The sequence below is a fragment of the Arvicanthis niloticus genome, chromosome 8, assembly GCF_011762505.2.
Source record: "Arvicanthis niloticus isolate mArvNil1 chromosome 8, mArvNil1.pat.X, whole genome shotgun sequence".
NCBI lineage: Eukaryota > Metazoa > Chordata > Mammalia > Rodentia > Muridae > Arvicanthis > Arvicanthis niloticus.
The window spans coordinates 4,577,081-4,598,689 of record NC_047665.1 but is presented as its reverse complement, the minus strand read 5'-3'; the positions used below and the strand labels follow the sequence as shown (position 1 = coordinate 4,598,689).

Sequence of the window (21,609 nt, the reverse complement as noted above, 5' to 3'; positions counted from 1 at the left end):
ATTCACAAACTCCTTCCCTTTTGAAGCACAAAGTGTAGGTTTGCTATTGAGCTGCATCCTCTGCTGTGCAACCCAGCGAGGCCCTGGCTGCATGATCAGGGCTGTGCGCTTGCTGGGCTCATCACTCCTGCGTGCACTTCCCACGCCACATTTATTTTAGAGCAAATTTATCCACTAATGTAAGTGGCTGACCCACAATAAGCAAGTTTTAAAATCTAATAGAGAATGTTCCAAATTGTCCTGGTCCATTGAAAAATCTGCAGCCTGCTATTAAACACTGTTGTGCATTATAGTGTCCTATGTTGTGTAGTGTGTAATTTGAAGAGATATTAAGTAGAAACAGCTGCCTTGCTTCATTAGGTAACCCTGTTGTTCAATTTACCACATCACAGACAGAAAGAGCCCGCCCATTCCACCCCAAAGGGAAAAGTGTATAAATGGGAATTTGGCAAACAACAAAAATCACATTTTTTAAATTAATTTTACTCATTCTTTTAAGACAGAATCTTACTATGTAGCCATGAATGACCTGAAACTTACTATGTACACCAAGTTAGCCTTGAACTTGCCAGCAATTTCCCTGCCTCTGCTTCCTGCCTACTGGAATGACAGGTGCATGTCACTGTGCCAGTGGCAACTGATGAACTTTTAACTAATCACCTTACTCTTAAAAGTATGTGGCACAAAAGCTGATTAGTAAACAAGGGGGCCCCACCCCTGACAACAGTTTCTGACCAACTGCCAGTTATGTCCTGGGAGAGGGGGCATAAAAAAGCCATCAACAGAAAGAGAGGTCTTTAAGACTAAATGTCAAGATTAAATGTTAATGAAGCAACTGACTGTATGGAAGAATACTATGAAAATATTTCAAAAACATACTGAGCATGTATGAAGAAGGCATTATGTATGTATAAAGAATGTGTCACATATGTATGAAGAGCGCGTCATACATGCAGCACTTAGTCTTCGGCAGCTTCATATAGCTGTGCTTCGGCTCTGACGGCAGGCGGCGGCAGGTTGTGTGCAGACGAGTTCCCTGCACTAAGTTCCCATCATTGCTACTCCCGAAATGTCAGGATTTTGAACTTACAGTGAGAACAAAATTTCTAGTAAAAGTTACTATGTTAAACTTATGTTATATGAAGCTGATATGTATTCTTATGACAGGCTTATTGAGCTAGAGTTTATTCCATCCATTTGGATAGTTGATTTAAGCACATCACTTTCATATTTCTAATTTACTGACATGAGCATAAAGCCTTGTCATTAAAAGAAAAGAAGTCAATGTCATATAAGCATAATCGTCCTGAGAAGTAAATCTAATATGCTATCACAACTTTGAACATGCACTAAATCTAATTTCAAGCTTCTTGAACATAAATATACATTTAGAATATTTTAATTACTATTATTTCTAGTATTTAAAAACTTACTTGATTTTAGCAATGCAGCAAGAGTGTCTAAAGCAACCCTGTCAACACAACAAGAAAACACAAACAACAACAAAACTAGTGAAATGGAGCTACAATAAAAGCATGCAATCTTGTCAAATATCATCTGTCTCTTATCCATTCCAAGTGCATTTACTCTTGCAACAGTACTAATTATGTGGTGCTTCTCTGTGTGCCTCTGGTCCTTAAGTTCAAAATTAAATAGTAAGATTAAAATACTAAAAGTATTAATATAATCTTAATAACATTACCGTTGTCGAGTCTTTCTGTCACAGCTAGATAAATGAGGTCAGTTACAGTGTCAGTCAGCACTGGAGCTTTCAGAGTGCAGAAAGCAGCAGAAGGTAGGCCTCAGGGGCCCTGACTACAGCAAACTAAAATAAGGTCCCGTTGTAACCTCTAACTCAGGCCTGCAGAGCTCTCAGTGTCCTTAACTTTCTTTAACTTTAGTGCCATGTGCTGGGATCCTTAGATATACGGGATAACAACTATAAACCCTACAGCTTAGAAGTAAACCTAATTATTCCCCCTTCACGGGACGTGGTAAAAGCCCTAAAAATTGAAGATATATACATTTTCTTGAATATACTCAGTCACACCGTGATATCAGCTACCATAATCAGCCATAAAGACACATTATCTATCACTGTAGAAAGCCTATAACTCAAATTATTTATAAAAAGTAAGTTACTGGGGAAAAAATGGCCCTCAGTTTTAACTTCAAAAATGTCAGCCTACATACTATAATATCTCCTAATATCTCCTTGTAAGATTTATCCATAATTTTCACTAAGAATGTGTGTATTATCAAGCTGGAGTGTCTCACTCACCATTAAGCGTTTGTTGAGTACCTACTACACACTCCTTCATGGGTAGGAATTAAAACAAACATCACTTCAATGGATAATTTTACAATCTACATCATGTAACACAACGTACATACATATGCAACAACTACGTAAGAAATTTAAACTCCAGCAATGAAGTGTGTGGGTGGTAAGGAAGAAGCAGTGATTAGATGGACACACAATGTGAGTGACCAGATGGACACACAATGTGAGTGGCCAGATGAACACACAGAGTGTGAGTGACCAGATGGACACACAATGTGAGTGGCCAGATGAACACACAGAGTGTGAGTGGCCAGATGGACACACACAGAGTGTGAGTGGCCAGATGAACGCACACAGTATGAGTGACCAGATGAATGCACACAGTGTGAGTGACCAGATGGACACACAGAGTGTGAGTGACCAGATGGACACACACAGAGTGTGAGTGACCAGATGAACCCACAGTGTGAGTGGCCAGATGAACACACAGTGTGAGTGGCCAGATGAACACACAGTGTGAGTGGCCAGATGAATGCACACAGTGTGAGTGACCAGATGGACACACAGAGTGTGAGTGACCAGATGGACACACACAGAGTGTGAGTGACCAGATGAACACACAGTGTGAGTGGCCAGATGAACACACAGAGTGTGAGTGGCCAGATGAACACACAGTGTGAGTGACCAGATGGACAGAGTGTGAGTGGCCAGATGAACACACAGAGTGTGAGTGACCAGATGAACACACAGTGTGAGTGGCCAGATGAACACACAGTGTGAGTGGCCAGATGAACACACAGTGTGAGTGACCAGATGGACAGAGTATGAGTGGCCAGATGAACACACAGAGTGTGAGTGACCAGATGAACACACAGTGTGAGTGGCCAGATGAACACACAGTGTGAGTGGCCAGATGAACACACAGTGTGAGTGGCCAGATGAACACACAGAGTGTGAGTGGCCAGATGGACACACAGAGTGTGAGTGACCAGATGAACACACAGTGTGAGTGGCCAGATGAACACACAGTGTGAGTGACCAGATGGACAGAGTGTGAGTGGCCAGATGAACACACAGAGTGTGAGTGACCAGATGAACACACAGAGTGTGAGTGACCAGATGGACACACAGTGTGAGTGGCCAGATGGACACAGAGTATGAGTGGCCAGATGAACACACAGAGTGTGAGTGACCAGATGGGGACACACAGAGTGTGAGTGACCAGATGGACACACAGTGTGAGTGGCCAGATGGATACACAGAGTGCTGAGTGGCCAGATGAACACAGAGTGTGAGTGACCAGATGGACACACACAGAGTGTGAGTGACCAGATGAACACACAGTGTGAATGGCCAGATGGATACACAGAGTGCTAAGTGGCCAGATGGACACACAATGTGAGTGACCAATTGGACACACAATGTGAGTGGCCAGATGAACACACAGAGTGTGAGTGACCAGATGGACACACAGAGTGTGAGTGACCAGATGGACACACAGAGTGAGTCACCAGAGGCCTGCAATTGGATGAACACTAATCACAATTAAACCCAAAAACAATTAATCATTCACAACTACACCAGAAATCAATGTTTTATGGATACAGAGGCTATAAAATTTAAACTATAATCTGCTAAAACCACCTTTAAAAAAAATCATGTGTAAATTAATATAAGCTACTTGTTGATAAAGGGAATTGCAAAATCAGAAAGAATGCTCTCTAAAATAAAATCAACATGGGCTGCAAGGTGAGCCGCATGGCTGCTGCAATCCTCCAAGGGTGGGTGGGGCTGCGGGGCAGACGGGCAGCACAACAGAGATTCGGGTTTAGGCAATGGTTGAAGAAGCAGCAGCACAGGGAGGGGCTGCTGCAGCTGCTGCATTGTCTGCAGTTGACTTACCAGAGCTAAGTTCTCCTCTGTGGTAGGAAAGCTGCCAGAAGCCCTCAGTGGGATGTACCTGGCGCTCATCACAGTCTTGCTGAGGAAGACAGAACAGACAGACTTCCATGGAACTAAAGAAGACTGTCTGCTGCTCTGGAGGCAATGCCTAGAAGCAGGGCCTGGTGTTGCTGAAGCTCAAGGAGCTCGCCTGCTATAAAGGAGTCCTATCTGCTGTGCAGAGGGCCTGACGCCAATGATCCTTAAAGGAGAGTATGCAGAAGTTCATCAACCAACACCATCTCACCCTCAAAATCAGGGACACACTGCAGTCCTCTTTCTAGACTGTTTAACAAGACTCCAGTAGCTAAAGACTGCAAAGGTTTGCAAGCCTGGCAGCCTTCTAGAATGCCAGAAATTTCCATCTGTGGAGCTGCCACATTATAAAGACTGAATATAACAAAGTGGCACATGCCTGGCATCACCTTAAAAGCAAAACACTGTGGGCCTGTGTACACAGGGCAGATACTCAAAACTGCCTGCCAAGCGTAAGAAGACAAGGACATCCACACATCAACCGTTCTCAGGCTGCACAGGCCCTGAGGATGGACAGAATACTGTGTCAGAGGTGCATTATACCACAGAGTGAGTCCAAACACAGCTAGTAATGCTGTCTCTGTAGCACCTTGCTTAACTCTTTGGTATAAATTCCTCTCAATGGCGATAAAACCCACAAAGAGTGCAGATCCATAATAGGGCACCTGACCTTAATGCCCGAGGCCCTGTCAAGCCCTGGGAGCAGGGAGGAAAAGTACAACTTAAACTGAGACAGAATATATACTCCTCCAAGCACTCAACAACAGAGACTGCAAGACACACTGCATGCCACTCACTCTTGACACCAAGGAATGGATGCCAGCGAGTGCTTCTTGCCACTTCAATATAATGTTCTCTCTCAGACCACCTAAACAACTTCTGTGCAGACATGAGTCAGCATATAGAAGACATTTTAAGGGACAAGGTAAATGTAAACAGCTGACAATGTGCAGATGAAAGACCAGAACGTTCACCAAATACAAACACATGCAATTAACTTAATCACTGTTAGCAAGAAGAACTGTATCCCATCTCTCTAGACTCAGGATCTAACCTTACTAAGAAGCAGGGCCACTGAATATATAATCAGTCAAGATGAGATCATTTGGAAGGTAAGTAGGCTCTTGACTGATATCCTCAGAGAAGACCATGTAAGACACACACACACAGAGAGAGACAAAGAGGAGAGAGAGGGGGGGGGGGGAGAGAAGAAAGAGAGAGAGGGGGGGGGGAGAGAAGAAAGAGAGAGAGCGAGAGAGGAAGAGAAGAGAAGAGAAGAGAAGAGAAGAGAAGAGAAGAGAAGAGAAGAGAAGAGAAGAGAAGAGAAGAGAAGAGAAGAGACCATCTCCTATGGCTGCAAGCAGAAGGTAAAAAGCTACCACTACCCAGGATTGCTGAGGACTTGCCAGCAAACCATCAAACACTAACAAGAAGACAGGAGGACACACTCTCCCTGAGCATGCAGAAGAGAACAGCCTTCTGGGAAAGTGAGATGGAGCTCTTGAGCTCTAAACCTGTGTGGGGCAGTAAATGCCTGTCATTTCCAGCCACCAAATCAGCTGGGAACTAACATAATGCACTGAATATAGCTACTTATTCACTTCCATTTTCTCATCTTTAGCTAACATTTTTTGAGAAAGAGAGAGAGAGAGAGAGAGAGAGAGAGAGAGAGAACACACACACAAGTGTGGGCACATGCCTTCAGAGGCCATCTCCTGAAGCTAGAGTCACAGGCAGTTGTGAACCACTCGACATGGGTGCTGGGAACTGAACTGCCATCTCTACAACCCATTCAGCTAATTCTTCATTCCAAACTGCAAAACCCCTGAGGACGTCTTCCTTCCAACTGGCAGCTGTTTATACCATGCTTGAGCCAAAAGAAAAGTGCTTCTGACAGTTTCTAGTCTACAACTAATGATTTTTGTTGATATTTATTCTCCATGTTGAAGGCGAAACTCTTACATCAGTGGCACTGAGCATGCTCCACAGACGTATAAATTAAGAGAACTTACCAACTTGCAATCATCTTGAAAACTGGGACCAAAGCATTACTGAAAAGGTAATAAACTTCAGCATAAAAGACACTGGGGCTCTATGACACAGATAAACCAATGTCAACTTCTGTAAAATAATTAAATACTATACTTAGAAAATAATGTGAATTTATTAAAGTTGCAAAAAATTTCAATAAATAGTTCATACTGTTTTAACAGATTACAATTTCTCTTTCAAAGTGTTTATGCTTTCTCTGAGAGTTTTTCAATTTTTCTACTTCCCACACAAAAGAATATTATAATAACCCAAAGGGTAGCCTATGAGCAATGAGGAAAAAAAGTTTATGTTTAGTTATTAAGGAAACTAGCACACACCTAAGTTCAATTGGAGGTCAGTCCTAGCAGTGACCTTCAGCATGACGTGGGCCCAAATCTAGACTGATTGTTCTCCTTGTAGGAGGGAAGACAAAGACACAGGACACTGAAGAACACAGCTATAATAACAGCTTGGGTTGCCTCCTTCTAGACTAACAGTTTTAAGTCTAAAACCTAAAACCAGAGAAGAAAGGAAATCCTAAAGGGAAGCTTCCAGCTGCAGATATGAATCTCCACTGACCCTTTCCCTTTTAAATAAAGCATTAAGAAGTAAGAACAACAGAAAGTTCTAGATGTTCTTAACTAGGGTGGCAAAGGACCGATTTCTAAAGAATGGCAATAAGAACATTGATGTTTGGCTAGTGCATGGTTTAAAATAAATGTAAACCTTTTTTAGGTTCTTTTAAAAATACAAACAGAGGCACAGCCATGTGGCTTAGCAAGTAAAGTCACTTACTGATAAGTCAGGTGACCTGAGTTCAATTCTCAGGACCACACGGTAGAAAGAGAGGCTTATTCCTGCAGGTTGTTCTCTGACCTTCACGTGAACAGCATGGAAAATGCATGAGTGCATACACACAAGGCAGCTTTCCAAATAGTCATTATGTTTTACATGTTATATGTACATATGTGTATGGATGTGAGTGCATGCCATATGTGTGCAGGGTGTTAAGTGGTTGTGGGGAACAGGAAGCACTGAGTTCCTTGCTCCAGCAGTTACTGTCTTGCAGCCCCTGATCCGCCAACAGACTCAGACAGTGGGAAGAATGGATACTGAATCATGACACAGCAGATGGAAGACATATTCTGACAAACAGAGACCTCAGCACAAGCACCCACCACCACGACCTCTGAAACATATAATTAAAAAATGTAGGCAAGCTGCAAATACAAATAAAGGACACACCAAGCACCTAGCCAAGACCTGTGCACACAGTCCCCTCATCCACCAATATGCCAGGGTCTGTGCACACAGTCCCCTCATCTAGAATGGGACATGTTTTAAACATCACAGAGACCCTTCAAGAATACAACAGAACAGTAGGCTGTCTGTTGCCTTTAAAGAATTATGAGATACAACCAACAAATAAAATTTATTTGAACCCTGATCCAAATAATCTAAGTATTAAGAAGATTTTTCATCAGCAGTCAAAAACAGGAAATGATATTAATACTGCTGGGCATAGAAATGGACTTATGGCAACCTAAAGTTTGTGCCTGATAGTAATAAAACTGAAGAACTCACACATCAAACGCCATGGCAGATCTGACACATGGATAGACAGAAGATGCAACAGCAATTGCAGAATGCTGGCCACTGCTCGGACTGGGAGTTCACAGAACTACGCGACCTCTCCAGGAAGGTACACACTCCTTAACTTGTTTATTTCTCATCTAAACAAATCCATATAAAACAGATAACCCAGGAACATGGAGATGATTATCTATTACAGCATTAGCCTGTTGATATCTTTGAAGCAATGACGCTAAGTTTCTGATCCTTACTTAACAGAGTACATGCTGACGTAGTCTATTAATTTCCTGGGAGAGAAAGATAAGCACACCCCAGAAAATACCTATGATTTGCTCAACAGTCTCCAACAAAGCATGCCAACAGCACTATGGCAGCAGCACAAGGACAGGATGATGATGCACACTGACACACACAGGGTACAACAAGGATGAGCCTTGCTGCGTGAGCCTCAAACAAAACACTCTCTGTAGAACTACAGTTAAGTATGGCCCCTAACACAAAGTACTTCAGTTCTGAAGCTACAGGACCTATAAATTAATGAAAACACATACACACACAATATAACCTTAAGGTACATATACTCAGACACCTATACATATTCCAGGACAGGAAAGGATAAAAAGAATAACATGATTTGGACAAAATAGAAATGTGTAACTTTCAGACCCATCCAATAATGGTGAGATGGAGGAAGTGGTCGGTAAAAGCTGAGCTCAGCAGGAAAGGGTAGAGTAGGCACTCAACAAAGGCCTCAGGGAGTGACACTGCAAACAGCCTAGCTCCTCTCACAGGGTCCAAGCATTCAAAGTCATCATCTTTAAATAATGTACTTGATTTTAATTAAGAACATCTTTATTATAAGAAATGACTATTTAAGAACTAGAAACTAGAATCAGCTGACGTCACCTGCTCAGGTACACGTCAAGGCAGTGAAGCTCAGAATGACTAAAGATACACTTCCACTCGCATCAGAACATTTACTCACTTCATGAGACCCGAGTTCTTCTTACTGAATGGTCCAATGATTTTAAACATCAGCTCCACAACTCCATTTTTACCTAAAGATACTGAGTTCACAGCTAAGAAACAAGAAAAAAACACAAAGTGATTTAAATCTCAGTGATGGATCCAAAAACAACCTGGAGTATTTAGTCAATATGGATGCAAGCTACCCGGGGCATTCTCAAGGTCAGCTGTAGGGTCTGGGAGTTGGTACTTGCTTTGTTTTTATGGGAACTTGGGAACAAGCATTCCAAAACATGGCTACTATCAGATGACACCAGGAAAGTTCGAGTGTTGGGAATCAAAGACAAGAAGTATACAGGCTCTGCTCTAAGCAACCTGAGCTTAGTGAGCAGGCCAAGAACGTAAAGCATTTCTGTCATTTTCTAGATGCAGAAAAGGTTGTAGGCTGTTACTCCACTGGACACCCCTACTTCAGAGTACAGCACAGGGATCTGCAGATAATGAGGCCTGAGCTCGATCAACAAGGACAGGAGCTGGTGTGGCAGGAGCCAGGTGGAGGTAAGGACGGTTCTACAGTAGCTCAGGAGGTGTGCAGAGGTGCAGGGTGGACAACATTAGCATGAAAGCCATGGTATGAACATGGACACAGCTGCAGGTGGGAGGATGAGGAGAGAGCAAGGGCTTCCTGAGTCCTGCCCTCCTGCAGAAATGCCCAGCAGCAACAAAGTATACGTGTACTTCAGACAGCCAGGGTGGAGCTCAGAGCACTGTGCAGAGTCCAACCTAGTGAGATGCAGACAGGAGCTTCACTAAAGCCTCCCTGAGGAGATCAAAACAACAGCATTCTGGTATTCTACAGAGAAGAGACGGTGGGAGGACTGTGTCCAGTATTTTAAATTCTGGACAAATGTTACTTTAAAGAAATTACACAAGAACAGGGTTTGGTAGTTGGCTGTCTTGAATCCTACCACTCAGGAGGCAGAGGCAGGGGAAGCTCTGTATTTGAGGCCAGCCTGGTCTACAGAGTGAGTTGTAGGTCAGCCAGGGCTACACAGAGACAGCCTGTCTGGAAAAAAGCATTAAAAAAAAAAAAAAAAAAAAAACTACACAGAAACCCTCTGCTAGCCTTCTACTGGTTAAGTCAATAAAATGCCACCAAAACTTGCAGCTCCTGTGTCACAGGGAAACGCTCGCTCAGCTGTCGCCACAACAGCTCTCACTGACACACTTACAACACCTTCTTTCTTGGTTGTCTGCTATATTCAAAATTATTTCATTTTTAATTCAAATCATTTTAATTTTTCAAACAATTTTCTCTTTCCTAATCCATGTAGATTTTCTTTTCTTTTTGTTGTTGCTGTTTGCTTTGTGTTTGGTTTTCCAGACATGGTTTCTCTCTGCAGCCCTGGCTGGCCTGGCACTTGTTCTGAAGAGCAAGCCAATCTCACACTCTGTGGTCTGCCTGCCTCTGCCTCCTGAGGGCTGAGATCTAAGTAACACTTTTCTTTTTTCTTTTTTTTCTCCTAACTTCTCTTTCAATTTTCCTGTTTCTGTGTTCTTAACTCTGGTGATTAAATACCAAATTTTTCCATTTCCTTGCATCCTTTTTAGTCATAGGTATTTGTTAATTTTCAGTGTACACCTTCAATGGAACTATCAGTGTACACACACAGTGTTCACCTTCAATGGAACTATCAGTGTACACACACATACACACACACATGCATTGGATTATATTTTTTCATGACATACAAATGGTCTATACTTTATTGCTAATATGTGTGTGTGAGTGTGTGTGTATGAGCATCTAAGTATGTGTGTGCACATGAGTGTACCTATGGAGGCCAGAGGTCAATGTCAAGTGTCTTTTCTATTGTTCTGTAGTTTTTAACAAAGGATCTCTCCTTGTATCTACAGTTCAGTGATTCATTAAGACAAGCTGAGAACAGGCTCCAGGGATCCCCCTCTCAGCTTCTTCTCCATGCTCGGGTTATGGGCAAAGGGCACTAGCATTCAAAGCTTGGGTCCCCATGCCTGTACAACAAGCACTTTTCTAACTGATGAACCATCTCCCCATGGTTCATTTATTTCATAGTCAGAAACCATACAAGAAATGTTTGCCTTGTAGGTTTGAGACCTCACATAACAAAGGGAGTGGTTTGTGGGCTTACTGGAGACCATCCCTATACAACCACTTATCTCTAGCTTCCTCAGAGACTCCAGCACCAGTCTTTGTATACTCTGCAGCCTCCCTATCATGGGATGATAATTCAACACTGCTGGTGAGACTATGTGTCTTCCTTCTCCTCTTTCATCTGTGAACATATAGAGTATCTATGGTGGTTTGAAAGAAAATGGACCCACAGACCCACAAGGAGTGGCGCTATCAGGAAGTGTGGCCTTATTGGAGTAGGTGTGGCTTTGTTGACAGTGTGGCACTAAGGGATATCCTTCGAAGCCTGATATACTCAAGCCAGACCTAGAGTGGCCTGCTTGTTCTTCCTGCTGCCTAGGGATCAAGATGTAGAACTCTCAGCCCCTTCGCCAGTACCATGTCTACCTAGATGCCGCCATGTTTTCCAGCATGACAATAATGGACTGAACCTCTGTTCTGTAAGCCAGACCCGATTAAGTGTTGTCCTTTATAAGAGTTGCCATGATCATGATGTTTCTTCACAGCAATAGAAAAGCTAACACCAACAGTATCTTATCTTTGTTTCCTGTTGCTGTGATCAGAATGACAGAAAGAAGCACTTTACGGGGAGAAGGTTTTATTTAGCTCATAAACCCAGGTAACAGTCCATCCCAGCAGGGTGTCAAGGCAGCAAGAGCCTCAAGCACCTGGCCATATAAACCATAGTCAGGAAGAGAGAGCAATGGGTGCACGCATGCCCTCTGCTCACTTTCTCCACTCTACACAGCTCAGAATCCTCTGGCTAGGGAATAGTGCCACCCACGATGGGAGGATGTTCCCACCTCAACTAACAATCAAGGTACTCACCAGAGCAACGCTCAGGCCAACCTGACCTAGACTATCCCTCACTGAGACGCTTTCCCAGGAGAGTCTGGATTGTGTTAGGTTGAAAATTACAACCACTGCACAGACAGAAGCATTTCCCAGTAGCCAATACTCAATACTCTTCCATGGGAGGCTTCCCCTTACCCTAGTCCTTTACAAGTTAAGGGAACTGGTAACAATTCTTAGATTTTGTCACCTCACCTTCTTACTCCACATCCCTTTTGCTGACTTAGGAGTCACATTTACGCTTACTTTTCCACATATTTTAGAGATTTATAGACTTTAAATGGTTTTAAAACATTATTTTGTGTAACTTCAGAATGCTGAAAAATCACAGCTATCATTAAGTACTCACAGTTGGTAGAATACACACGTAAGAGCTGAAGACAAGGTAGAACCAAACGGTAGTTCTGAAAGTGCTGCTTGACCAAATTCAGAGTTACAGTCAGTGCCCCATTAACTCTAGCTTTCACTCCAAATTTTTTATCTGTTTAAAAAAAATTATTCAAATAAAACCTTTGAACAAAAATAATTTAAAAACAATGAAGACTATGGATATAAGTCAGTGGTAGAGGGTTTGCCTAGCATGTGCCCTTGGTACAAGCTCTAGAACTGCCAAAAAGGCAGAGACACAGGAAATCTCAACTACACATTCACATAAATGTAAAGTTGACATGAAATAGTCAAAATTGTAACAACTTCTGCATAATTTCTAATACCCCTTCTCCTTCTAAAGCACATCCTACAACAACATATCAAGGAACAGACAGGAGAGTAAGACAGGGGAGGAACTCGAGTAGCCCAACATGTACGGTCCCAGAAGAAGGAAAGGAAGTCTAACTCAACACCCCACAAGTACACACAGGAACAGGAGTAAAGAATCTAAATGTCAATTACCAGGATTATTTAATATGAACATATTATTTTCATATCTATAAAATGATATACAAATTAGTAAAATATGAAAATCTTAAATAGAAAATAATGTGACAAAAACGTCAATTTTCTAATGAGGAGCTGGAGAGGTGGCTTAACAACGTGTGCTTTCTGCTCCTCCAGGGACCCAACTTCACCTCCAGGATCCACAGTAAGCACTTCACAACTACATTTAATTCCAGTTCCAGGGAGTTCTGACAACTATGGACTCCTCAGGCATCTGCATTCACGTACACATGTGGATGCGCATCATACGCGCACACACACACACACATGTACACACACATACACACTTTAATACGACAAAGTTTTTTTAATCTATAAGGAAGTAGAAGAGATACTGTGACGATAACTCTACACATAGTACGGCATGGAACAACCAAATCAAAGCAATTACCATTTCCATCTCTTAAATGTTTTATTTTTAATTTCTGATTAACATAATAATTATACATATTTGTAAAATACAGGATAATATCTTCCCACACACACATTTAACATGTGCAGGTCAGAGTAATGGACATTTACTGACAGCATTACTGTGTCTATAAAGAACACAAATTCTTGAGTTTTATTTAGACAAACAGATCACAACCATTTTTTAAAAATACTAAGTAAAAAGAGTTGAAGAATATGAACATTTTAAAAAAGAAATAGGAATAGCAGAGGTAAGTCATAAACAACAGAAATTTTAAGGCAAAAGGGAAAGTTGCATTTCACAGGAAAGAAAAACAGAAAATTATTCAAGAAATGACTGTAGAGCCTCAGTGAACTATACAAACAGTAATGGGAAAAGCACAGATTTAAGATGCAGAATAATGATGCCCTATGTAAACTAAAATGGAAGAAATAATATCTTAATTTCATGAAAAGATAACTTGATTGAATTAGCAAAAGAAGAAGATACTAGCATATTTATCAATAACTAAAACCTTATTTCATTTTCTAAAAAAAATCAAAAAAGGATCTCGTGAATCTTAAATACAGAAGTTAAAGAAAAAGAAGAGTCAAGATAACATATTACCACATTTAGTCTCAAGGTCACCACATGGCCACACTCTTTACAACACAATCTGCTAAAGCTATGAGTTAGACACATGCAATGCTACATGAAGACATACACGCCTACACACAAAGGCAAGTAGCATGCTCCCACTCAGACACTTCAAGATTAAGGCAACACGGTGTAGTACAAGGGCGGCCTTTTTCAAACGTAACCTGAAGTTCCAGGAGTCGCTTTCACTTATGAAGACCCACACTTCTACACTGCTTCAGGGTCCATTCAAAGAGCGTGACATTTTCTGTCCCCTAACTAAGCAGTTGGTCCTGTCCCCTCCTCGGCCCACTGTTAAACCCAAGAAAAAGGAGTACTTTACACTTAAAAATTTAAGCAGTTTAAGACAAAGATGGCTCTAGGGCCACTGATCATAAAAACAGACCTCTTACCTTTTGGTCCAATCTTAGCAAGAATGGAATGAGTCTGCACCATCACCTCCTCGTGTGGGGGAGAGTCTTTGCTGGCATTCATAAGCAGTTGCAACAGTATTTGTGAACCACCTTTGGCAACTAAGAAACTCGCTCTTCGGCCTCCACCTAAAATGTTTTAAAATACTGCAAACAGCATATCTTCGCGTAGTGAACATCACCATTAGTTAGCATTCAAGAACTGTTTCAACCATTGGCTTCTAAAACCAAGTACCATCAAAATCACAGTTTGGGTCTTAGTACCAAGTCTCATTATCCAGCCCAGACTAGCCTTACAATTTGGGGTCTCCAGCCTTGCCAATGCCGGCTAAACAGGCAGTTGCCAGCACACTCAGCTCCTCCTTTGTTTTGCCTCACTAACAGTGAAACACTAAAGTGCAGCACACAAAATATCAACACAAATGATACCAAAATCCTAGGCTCAAGGTGCTGCATGCATAAGCAGGCAGGGAGAATGTGAGGAGTGTCTGAAGATATCAAAGTCAGGCACTGAGCTGCAGAGAAGGCTCAGGGATTAAGAGCTTGCCATGCAGCCATGAGGCAATCCCAGCAGCCTTGTCATAAGCTGGGTTCAGTCTCACAGCACCGTGGGGACCAGAGACAGGAAGATCAGTGGGTTGCTACTAGCCTATCTGAAAACCTCGAGCTCCAGGTTCGGATTCTGCCTCAGAGGATCAAGGTGACAGATAAGAAAGGAGGACACCCAATGCCTTCTAATATACATGCACCCAACCACCCCCACCTCATCTCTCCCTCTCTCTGCCCCCTTCCCTCATCCCTCATACAAGAACAACAACAGGAACATAACATTTCATTTCCCAAATTTTAATAAGAAAGTTTAAATGATGTACACAGGACACACTTCTGGTCACTATTTACAAATACAAACCAAATCAAAGTGAATCAAAACTCACCAGATGATACAAGCTCAATGAGAATGCTTAGGATATTAAGTACAGTTTGAAGATCTTTCGTGTTCTGAAACAAATAGTTGATTTGTCTTATTAAAGCACTGAATTTTTATTTCAAATGTTTTAACCTGCAGGTACCGCCCTATGTCTGACAGATGACCTTTCTGATCTCTCTAGGCATAACTGCATTGACTCCCACTGTACTCTTACCAATAAAACTGCAGTATCTTCACCATTTTTCTTACATGAGCTTATTGATTTATATATTTGTGCATATGGAGGCGACATGGAGTTCATGGGACAAGATGCAGATTCCAGGTGCTTGTGAGCTGACTGGGATGGGTGCTCAAGTCCCAGGACCCACACAGTAAAAGAGAAAACCTATGCCTGCATCTTGTCCCACCCACCCCAGTCAGCTCATGAGCACCTGGAACTCCACCTCCAGAGGACCCAGCACCCTGGCCTCCATGAGTACTGCTCTCACATGCACACACACACAGACACACACAGTAAATCACTCTCACACGCACACATTCACAGACACACACAGTAAGAAATCGCTCTCACATGCACACACACACACACAGAGACACACAGTAAATCGCTCTCACATACACACACAGACACCCTAAGAAATTGCTCTCACATGCACACACATACACAGAGTAAGAAATCACTCACATGCACACACACACACAGAGACACACACAGTAAATCACTCTCACATGCACACACACACAGATATACTCAGTAAGAAGTCGCTCTTGCATGCACACACATATAGACACATACAGTGAGAAATAAGTTCTTTTTTTTTTTTTTTAACAAAAAAGATTAAGATTTGGGGCCTGCAGATGGCTCTGCAGGTGAAGATGCTTGTCGCACAAGCCTAGGGCCTGACTTTAATCCTCAGAAGCCATCAAAGGTGGAAGGAGAGAGCTGACCCTACAGAATTGCCTTCTGTGGTTCACCACATGTGAACCGCATCCTCCTATGCAAACACAGTGGTAAGTTTTTTAAAAATCTAAGTCTTAAAAAAAGTTTTAAAAAATACCCAAGATTAAATTTTAGTTATTATAATCACTGGGAAACAGATGTTTACATAATACAAATTAGCACATTCACGTGTGTATTCACTTCAATATCCCTCCTCCTATGTGTGAGTGTGTGTCTGTGTGTCTATGTATGAGTGTGTATGTGTGTGAGTGTGTAAGTGTGTAAGAGTATGTGTCTGTGTATATGTGTGTGTGAATGTGTCTGTGTGAGTGTATGTCTGAGTGTGTGTGAATGTGTCTGTGTGTGTATGTGTGTGAATGTGTCTGTGTGAGTGTGTGTGTGTCTATGTGTGTATGTGTGAATCTGAGTGTGTGTGAATGTGTCTGTGTGAGTGTGTGTGTATGTATGTGAATGTGTGTCTGTGTGAGTGTGTGTGTGTCTCTGTGTATATGTGTGTGAATGTATGGCTGTGTGTGAATATGTGTGTGTGAGTGTGTATCTGTGAGTATGTGTGTGAATGTGTGTCTGTGTGTGTGAATGTGTGAGTGTGTGTGTGTATATGCTTGCGTGTATCTATGTTCACTTCAGCATCCCTCCTGTGATAGGCTGTTAGAGCCTGCATACCTCCAATGTTGACAACAGAACTTCCATGCCTGTAGAACCTTTAGTTGTCATTTCCCTCCTTGTTTTTTCTGAAAAGTAAAAAATAAATTTCTTTAAACATGAACCAAAAAGAATTCCTAGAATTTGCTGCACATAGCTACCACTGAGACAACATAAGCTGGATCCTGGATATTCATCCCTCTACTGTTATTAATTCTCCTCTCAGGCATCATCTCACACCAGTTCATGTGACTGTCACAACTTAAACCAGTCACATGCTGTGAAATGTCATGGAAATGTAAAACACCCCCTCACATCTGCTCACTGCTGCATCCTGCTAACGCTAACCAGCATGGCACACTCACCCACAAGCACACTGCGTTCTTACACTAAAACTCTTTTATGTGTGTATTCCTTTTATGTGTGTATTCCTTTTATGTGTGTATTCCTTTTATGTGTGTATTCCTTTTATGTGTGTATTCCTTTGGCAGTCTTAGCTTTGATTCAGCCCAGCTGCACCCACCAAAAACTAACAAATCTTACAAGAAAACAAATACTACTTCAAAGAGTCAGTACATCCTTGGTATATAAAGTAGGGCTGGTGCCTTAAATAGCCAAGTCACTTTAGATATCAATGTTACAGATATAATCAGACAACACAGAGAGAGCTCCGCCACTAATGAGCCACTAAATTCTCAGCTTCACACAGTGAAACCTGTGTGTCTGTGAACACAGTACACACAGCCTCTAAGTCCCTCACCAATCTCTGTATTACCCCGGGATTCTGGACACTCAGTCAAAACAAAGCATTGACCCAACAGCTTCTACTCGACCCCAGGGTCTCCCATCATCTTGGGAGACTGTGATGTTAATATGGAGAATCCATAGAGCCTTAGCTTCCTTACAACACAATCTCTCTAACCTGTGCCCTAACTTGTCAGCCTGTGCAGTGACCATTCTCAGGACCAGATGCATGAACACAAACCTCCAGAAACATGAACGCCTACTAAGGCAGGCAGCAAGCAGAGCGCCCTGCCCCGGAAAGAAGCCAGGTGGGCTACAGCTGAGAACCCTCAAGGGTTGATCCCAGATTTGAGAGCTACATCATGCCTGCTCATGGCCCATATGCCATGGAAAAGTAGGCCTTAGCAGTTTACCGGGCTGAGGCAGAACACTGTATTAGGCACACAGGTTTCTGTGGGTCTCACTGTGGCTCACAGCTGAGAGTCTAAGTCTCAGAAGAGCCTTGGGGCTGGACTTGCATGTAATACAGGAGTTGTTCAGACTGTTGGGGTGTGGTTTTAAGGGCCAGTGATACTGTGTGAGATGGAATTATAGAAGTATGAGCCTTTTGGAAATTAGGGTACAAGGTGTGTTTTGGTGCTTAGTAAGCAGGCTCTAAACTTTGCTACCTAGGAGAGGAGCAGAGCCCAGAGATGCCCACTCACCCACACCTATGAGCACTCCAGACACACGGGCTAATGTAGAGGATGCAAGCCGCAGTAGGGGTTTCTGACAGAAAAATGAGGGGGACAAGCCATGCGTGCAGACTCTCTTGTTCCTGGATGTCAAGGGGTGAACAACTTGGCTGCTCCACTCTCCCACCACAGCATGCTGCCTCCTAAAAAGGGCCCTAGACAGCAGAGCCACCTGGCCATCAACTGTGGCCTCAGAGGCAGAACCAAAATACATGTTTCCTGCATAAGCTTTCTCTCAGGCACTTACCTGAACAGGGATCAAATCTAACAAGCACACTGAGAATCAACCTCTCCAAAGGCATTCAGTCTCCTACTTCCATCCAGTCTTCACAAACTGGAATGTTCTTCATATTAAAAATCAAGATACTCTTACTATTTACTTTTAAAGAATTGTAAAAGTATTCTATAAAACAAGGAAGGGATTAGAGTTTACCTTGACTTTGAGCCAAATGAAGGATTTTGGATGTAACATATCTGGCAGTATCTGACTCTGTGGAATCCGTATTGATCTTCTCCAGCTGAGCCAGGAGTCCCACAACCCGAGAACTATTGGCAAGGCTAAAAAGAACATTACTCTCCATTAGTGTGGATTCTGTGTCAACTGCGAAGAGAATCTTACTCACAGAGATCACTAATATAAATATTAACCATGTCCATGTCACAGCCCCTCATTGCCTTTATAGCACTGTTAATTTCTGATGGAGAAATACATTCTATTTTAGAAATCCACAAACAACAAGCATGCATTCACCCATCCAGGAATCCTCTATCACCCCTGCAAGGTTTCCTCCTCCAAGCCTTTGTAGTTGCTCTGCTCTTCTCAAAACAGAAAAGCCCTTCCTCCTGCCCCACTCCATCCTCATCCATTTTACACTTGCAAAATCAAGTAAGAATGCACTCCACCAGCCGTACCCTAAAGCCACCAGGCCCTCTGTGCTCCGTCCTTTATGCCAATATGTACACACTTGTCCTATCTGACCCTCTCTCTGTGCTCACACTCCTTATTTGAATGTGTCCACATCACCTGATTCTAGTCAAGTGCAGTGGCCCGTGCCTGTAAATCCAGAACCTGGAAGGCTGAGGCAAAAGGATTACTCCAAGTTCAAAGCAAGCCTGGACTACAGAGAGCTTTCCAGGCCATACCAGGTACACAATAAAATACCATCTCAAAAGAATAAAATAACCTGCCTCTCATGCACAAGTCAAGTAAGTATATCCATGAGTTACAAAGCTTTTCAGGTAGTGGGAAGTGATCTGGAGGGGGAAGCAGGGTAGAGAAGTTAGTGGGTATCAGAGGAGGAGTGCAAGGGTAAGCAGTCTCCACGAGCACCTCTTAAAGGTACCATTTAAAGGCAATTCTGATAGAAGTTAGATAGTGAGCCCCTCAGACTGTGGCAGAAAGGAGTCATGACCATCCAAACTCCACGACAAGCATGTGGACTCTGAGGTGGCAAAGTGGCTGGAATAGCTATGAGGCCTGTAAGAACAACAGTCAGAATGGAGCATGGACTGGGGGGCAAGCAAGGAAGACCTGCCATTCAGAGACCAGAAATCCTCTCTGAGGACTTGGGGTTTTCCATTTCTTTGATTTGGGTTGAGTTTTGGCAAAAGAGCAATGTATTCTCATTCCTTAAAAGCTCTCTTTTGAGAACCAAGTCCTCAGATGTCCATAACCTTCTCACACACCACAGCATGTGTGCACCTCACCCACCCCATCCCCGCACACATCATACACACAATAATAATAACAATTGTAAATCTCTCTCTGGCTGGTACGCTGGACTTCTATCTGCTCTGATTTACCATCTGTGAGTAAAAATGGCCACTACTCACAGAATGGCCCTACAGGTTCCTGAGTTTGGATACTTGGTCCCCAGCTGGTAGAACTACTTGAGAGGGATCGGGAGGTGTGGCCCTATTGGAGGAGGTGTTGTCAGTATGGGCAAGCTTTGAGGCTTCAAAAGATCTTCCCCCCCACAGTGTACTCTCAGTCTCCTGCTTGGGGTTCAGGATGTGAGCACTCCGTTATGGTTCCAACTGCCTGCTACCAGCTATCATGGGCCACTTGGAACTATAAGCAAAAAAAAACAAAAACAAAAAAAACCTTTTTTCTGTAAGTTGCCTTGCTCATGGTGTTTATCACAGCAACTGAAACCCCAAGACACCATCTGCCAGGGTTACACAAATGACTCTGTGTCAAAAACAAAGAAAGAAGAAAGAGGAGCGTGGGGAGAAAACAGAGGAGGAGGAGTTGATGATGATCCCTTCAGCCAGATCGCACTCACCAACACACGTCAGCTAGGATCTTCTGCCAGCCGGTCCCATTTCTCTGATGCAAACTAAAAGGATATTTGTATCTCTTCTCTCTCTTTCTTTACACACACTGCCTGTTTTAAGACACGGACCTACCTTCTGGAAATCAGAAATGGCCTTCACTTCATTCCAATAGCTCCTCGAGAAAAGTCACACACCCACAAATAAATTTTAAAGAAAACATAACTCTAAATGTGCCTGGGATGGTTAGTTTTAAATGACAACTTACCACAACCTATAGTTGTCTAGAAGAGTTGTAATAGAAATTATCTAGATGGGGTTGTCTTATGGCCATGCATGTGGGGACCTAAGCAATCATGGATGGCACCCATTCATGGGCTGGGCCCTGGGCTCTCTGAGAATAAAGGAAGTTAGCTGAATAGACGTACATGAGCAGGCAGCTGCTGTGTGACTCCTGCAGCTACGGCTGTAACCTGGAACTTCAGCTGAGATAAACTCTGTCCACTACATTGTTTTTATCAAGATATTTCATCACAGCCACAGAAATGAAACTGGGCCAGTGCCCAGAGAAAGAGAATCAGATCCTGTGGCCAGTCCTGTGACCACCACACTAGAGAAGACCATGAGTCTGAGTTCTAGCCAAGTGAGATGTGGGCACCGGTGAGACAGATGACTTAGATATATCCTTTCCCAAAAAAACAGAGAAAATGCTTAGAGACAGGAGCAGTACAACAGGAAGAGAAGACCAACTCTAGCCCTCAAGCATGGCAGGAGCACATGTGAACCTGTCTATCAGCACAGCCATACGTGACCTCACACGCTGCTTTATCAGCTACGCGTGAGCTTTCTGTAAATTCAGTATCTGTATGCTCATTCAGAACTTTCTAATAGTCATTTGTCGAAGAGGTCCAAAGACAATCTGAAAACATGGTCCTAGCCTTTCCTGTGTGGATCCCCATGTTCAAACTCGGGCTATCAACCTTGTTGCCAACTACAGTTACATACTGACCCATCTCACCAGCCTAATACTTATGTATAATGACATCCTTTACCAGA

General features: G+C 42.7%; 1 protein-coding gene across 1 annotated transcript in view; it reads right to left on the bottom strand.

The window, feature by feature from the left end:
- LOC117713748 (ATP/GTP binding carboxypeptidase 1) overlaps window positions 1-21,609 on the bottom strand; it is a 47,063-nt gene that overhangs the window by 3,736 nt on the left and 21,718 nt on the right. The window contains exons 2-8 of the mRNA XM_076939831.1: window positions 18,713-18,837; window positions 16,823-16,890; window positions 15,206-15,269; window positions 14,253-14,399; window positions 12,226-12,357; window positions 8,871-8,964; window positions 1,434-1,471 (exon numbers count right to left, since the gene is read on the bottom strand). Of these exons, the coding sequence (XP_076795946.1) occupies window positions 1,434-1,471; window positions 8,871-8,964; window positions 12,226-12,357; window positions 14,253-14,399; window positions 15,206-15,269; window positions 16,823-16,890; window positions 18,713-18,837 (668 nt within the window). The remainder of the gene's footprint in view (window positions 1-1,433; window positions 1,472-8,870; window positions 8,965-12,225; window positions 12,358-14,252; window positions 14,400-15,205; window positions 15,270-16,822; window positions 16,891-18,712; window positions 18,838-21,609) is intronic.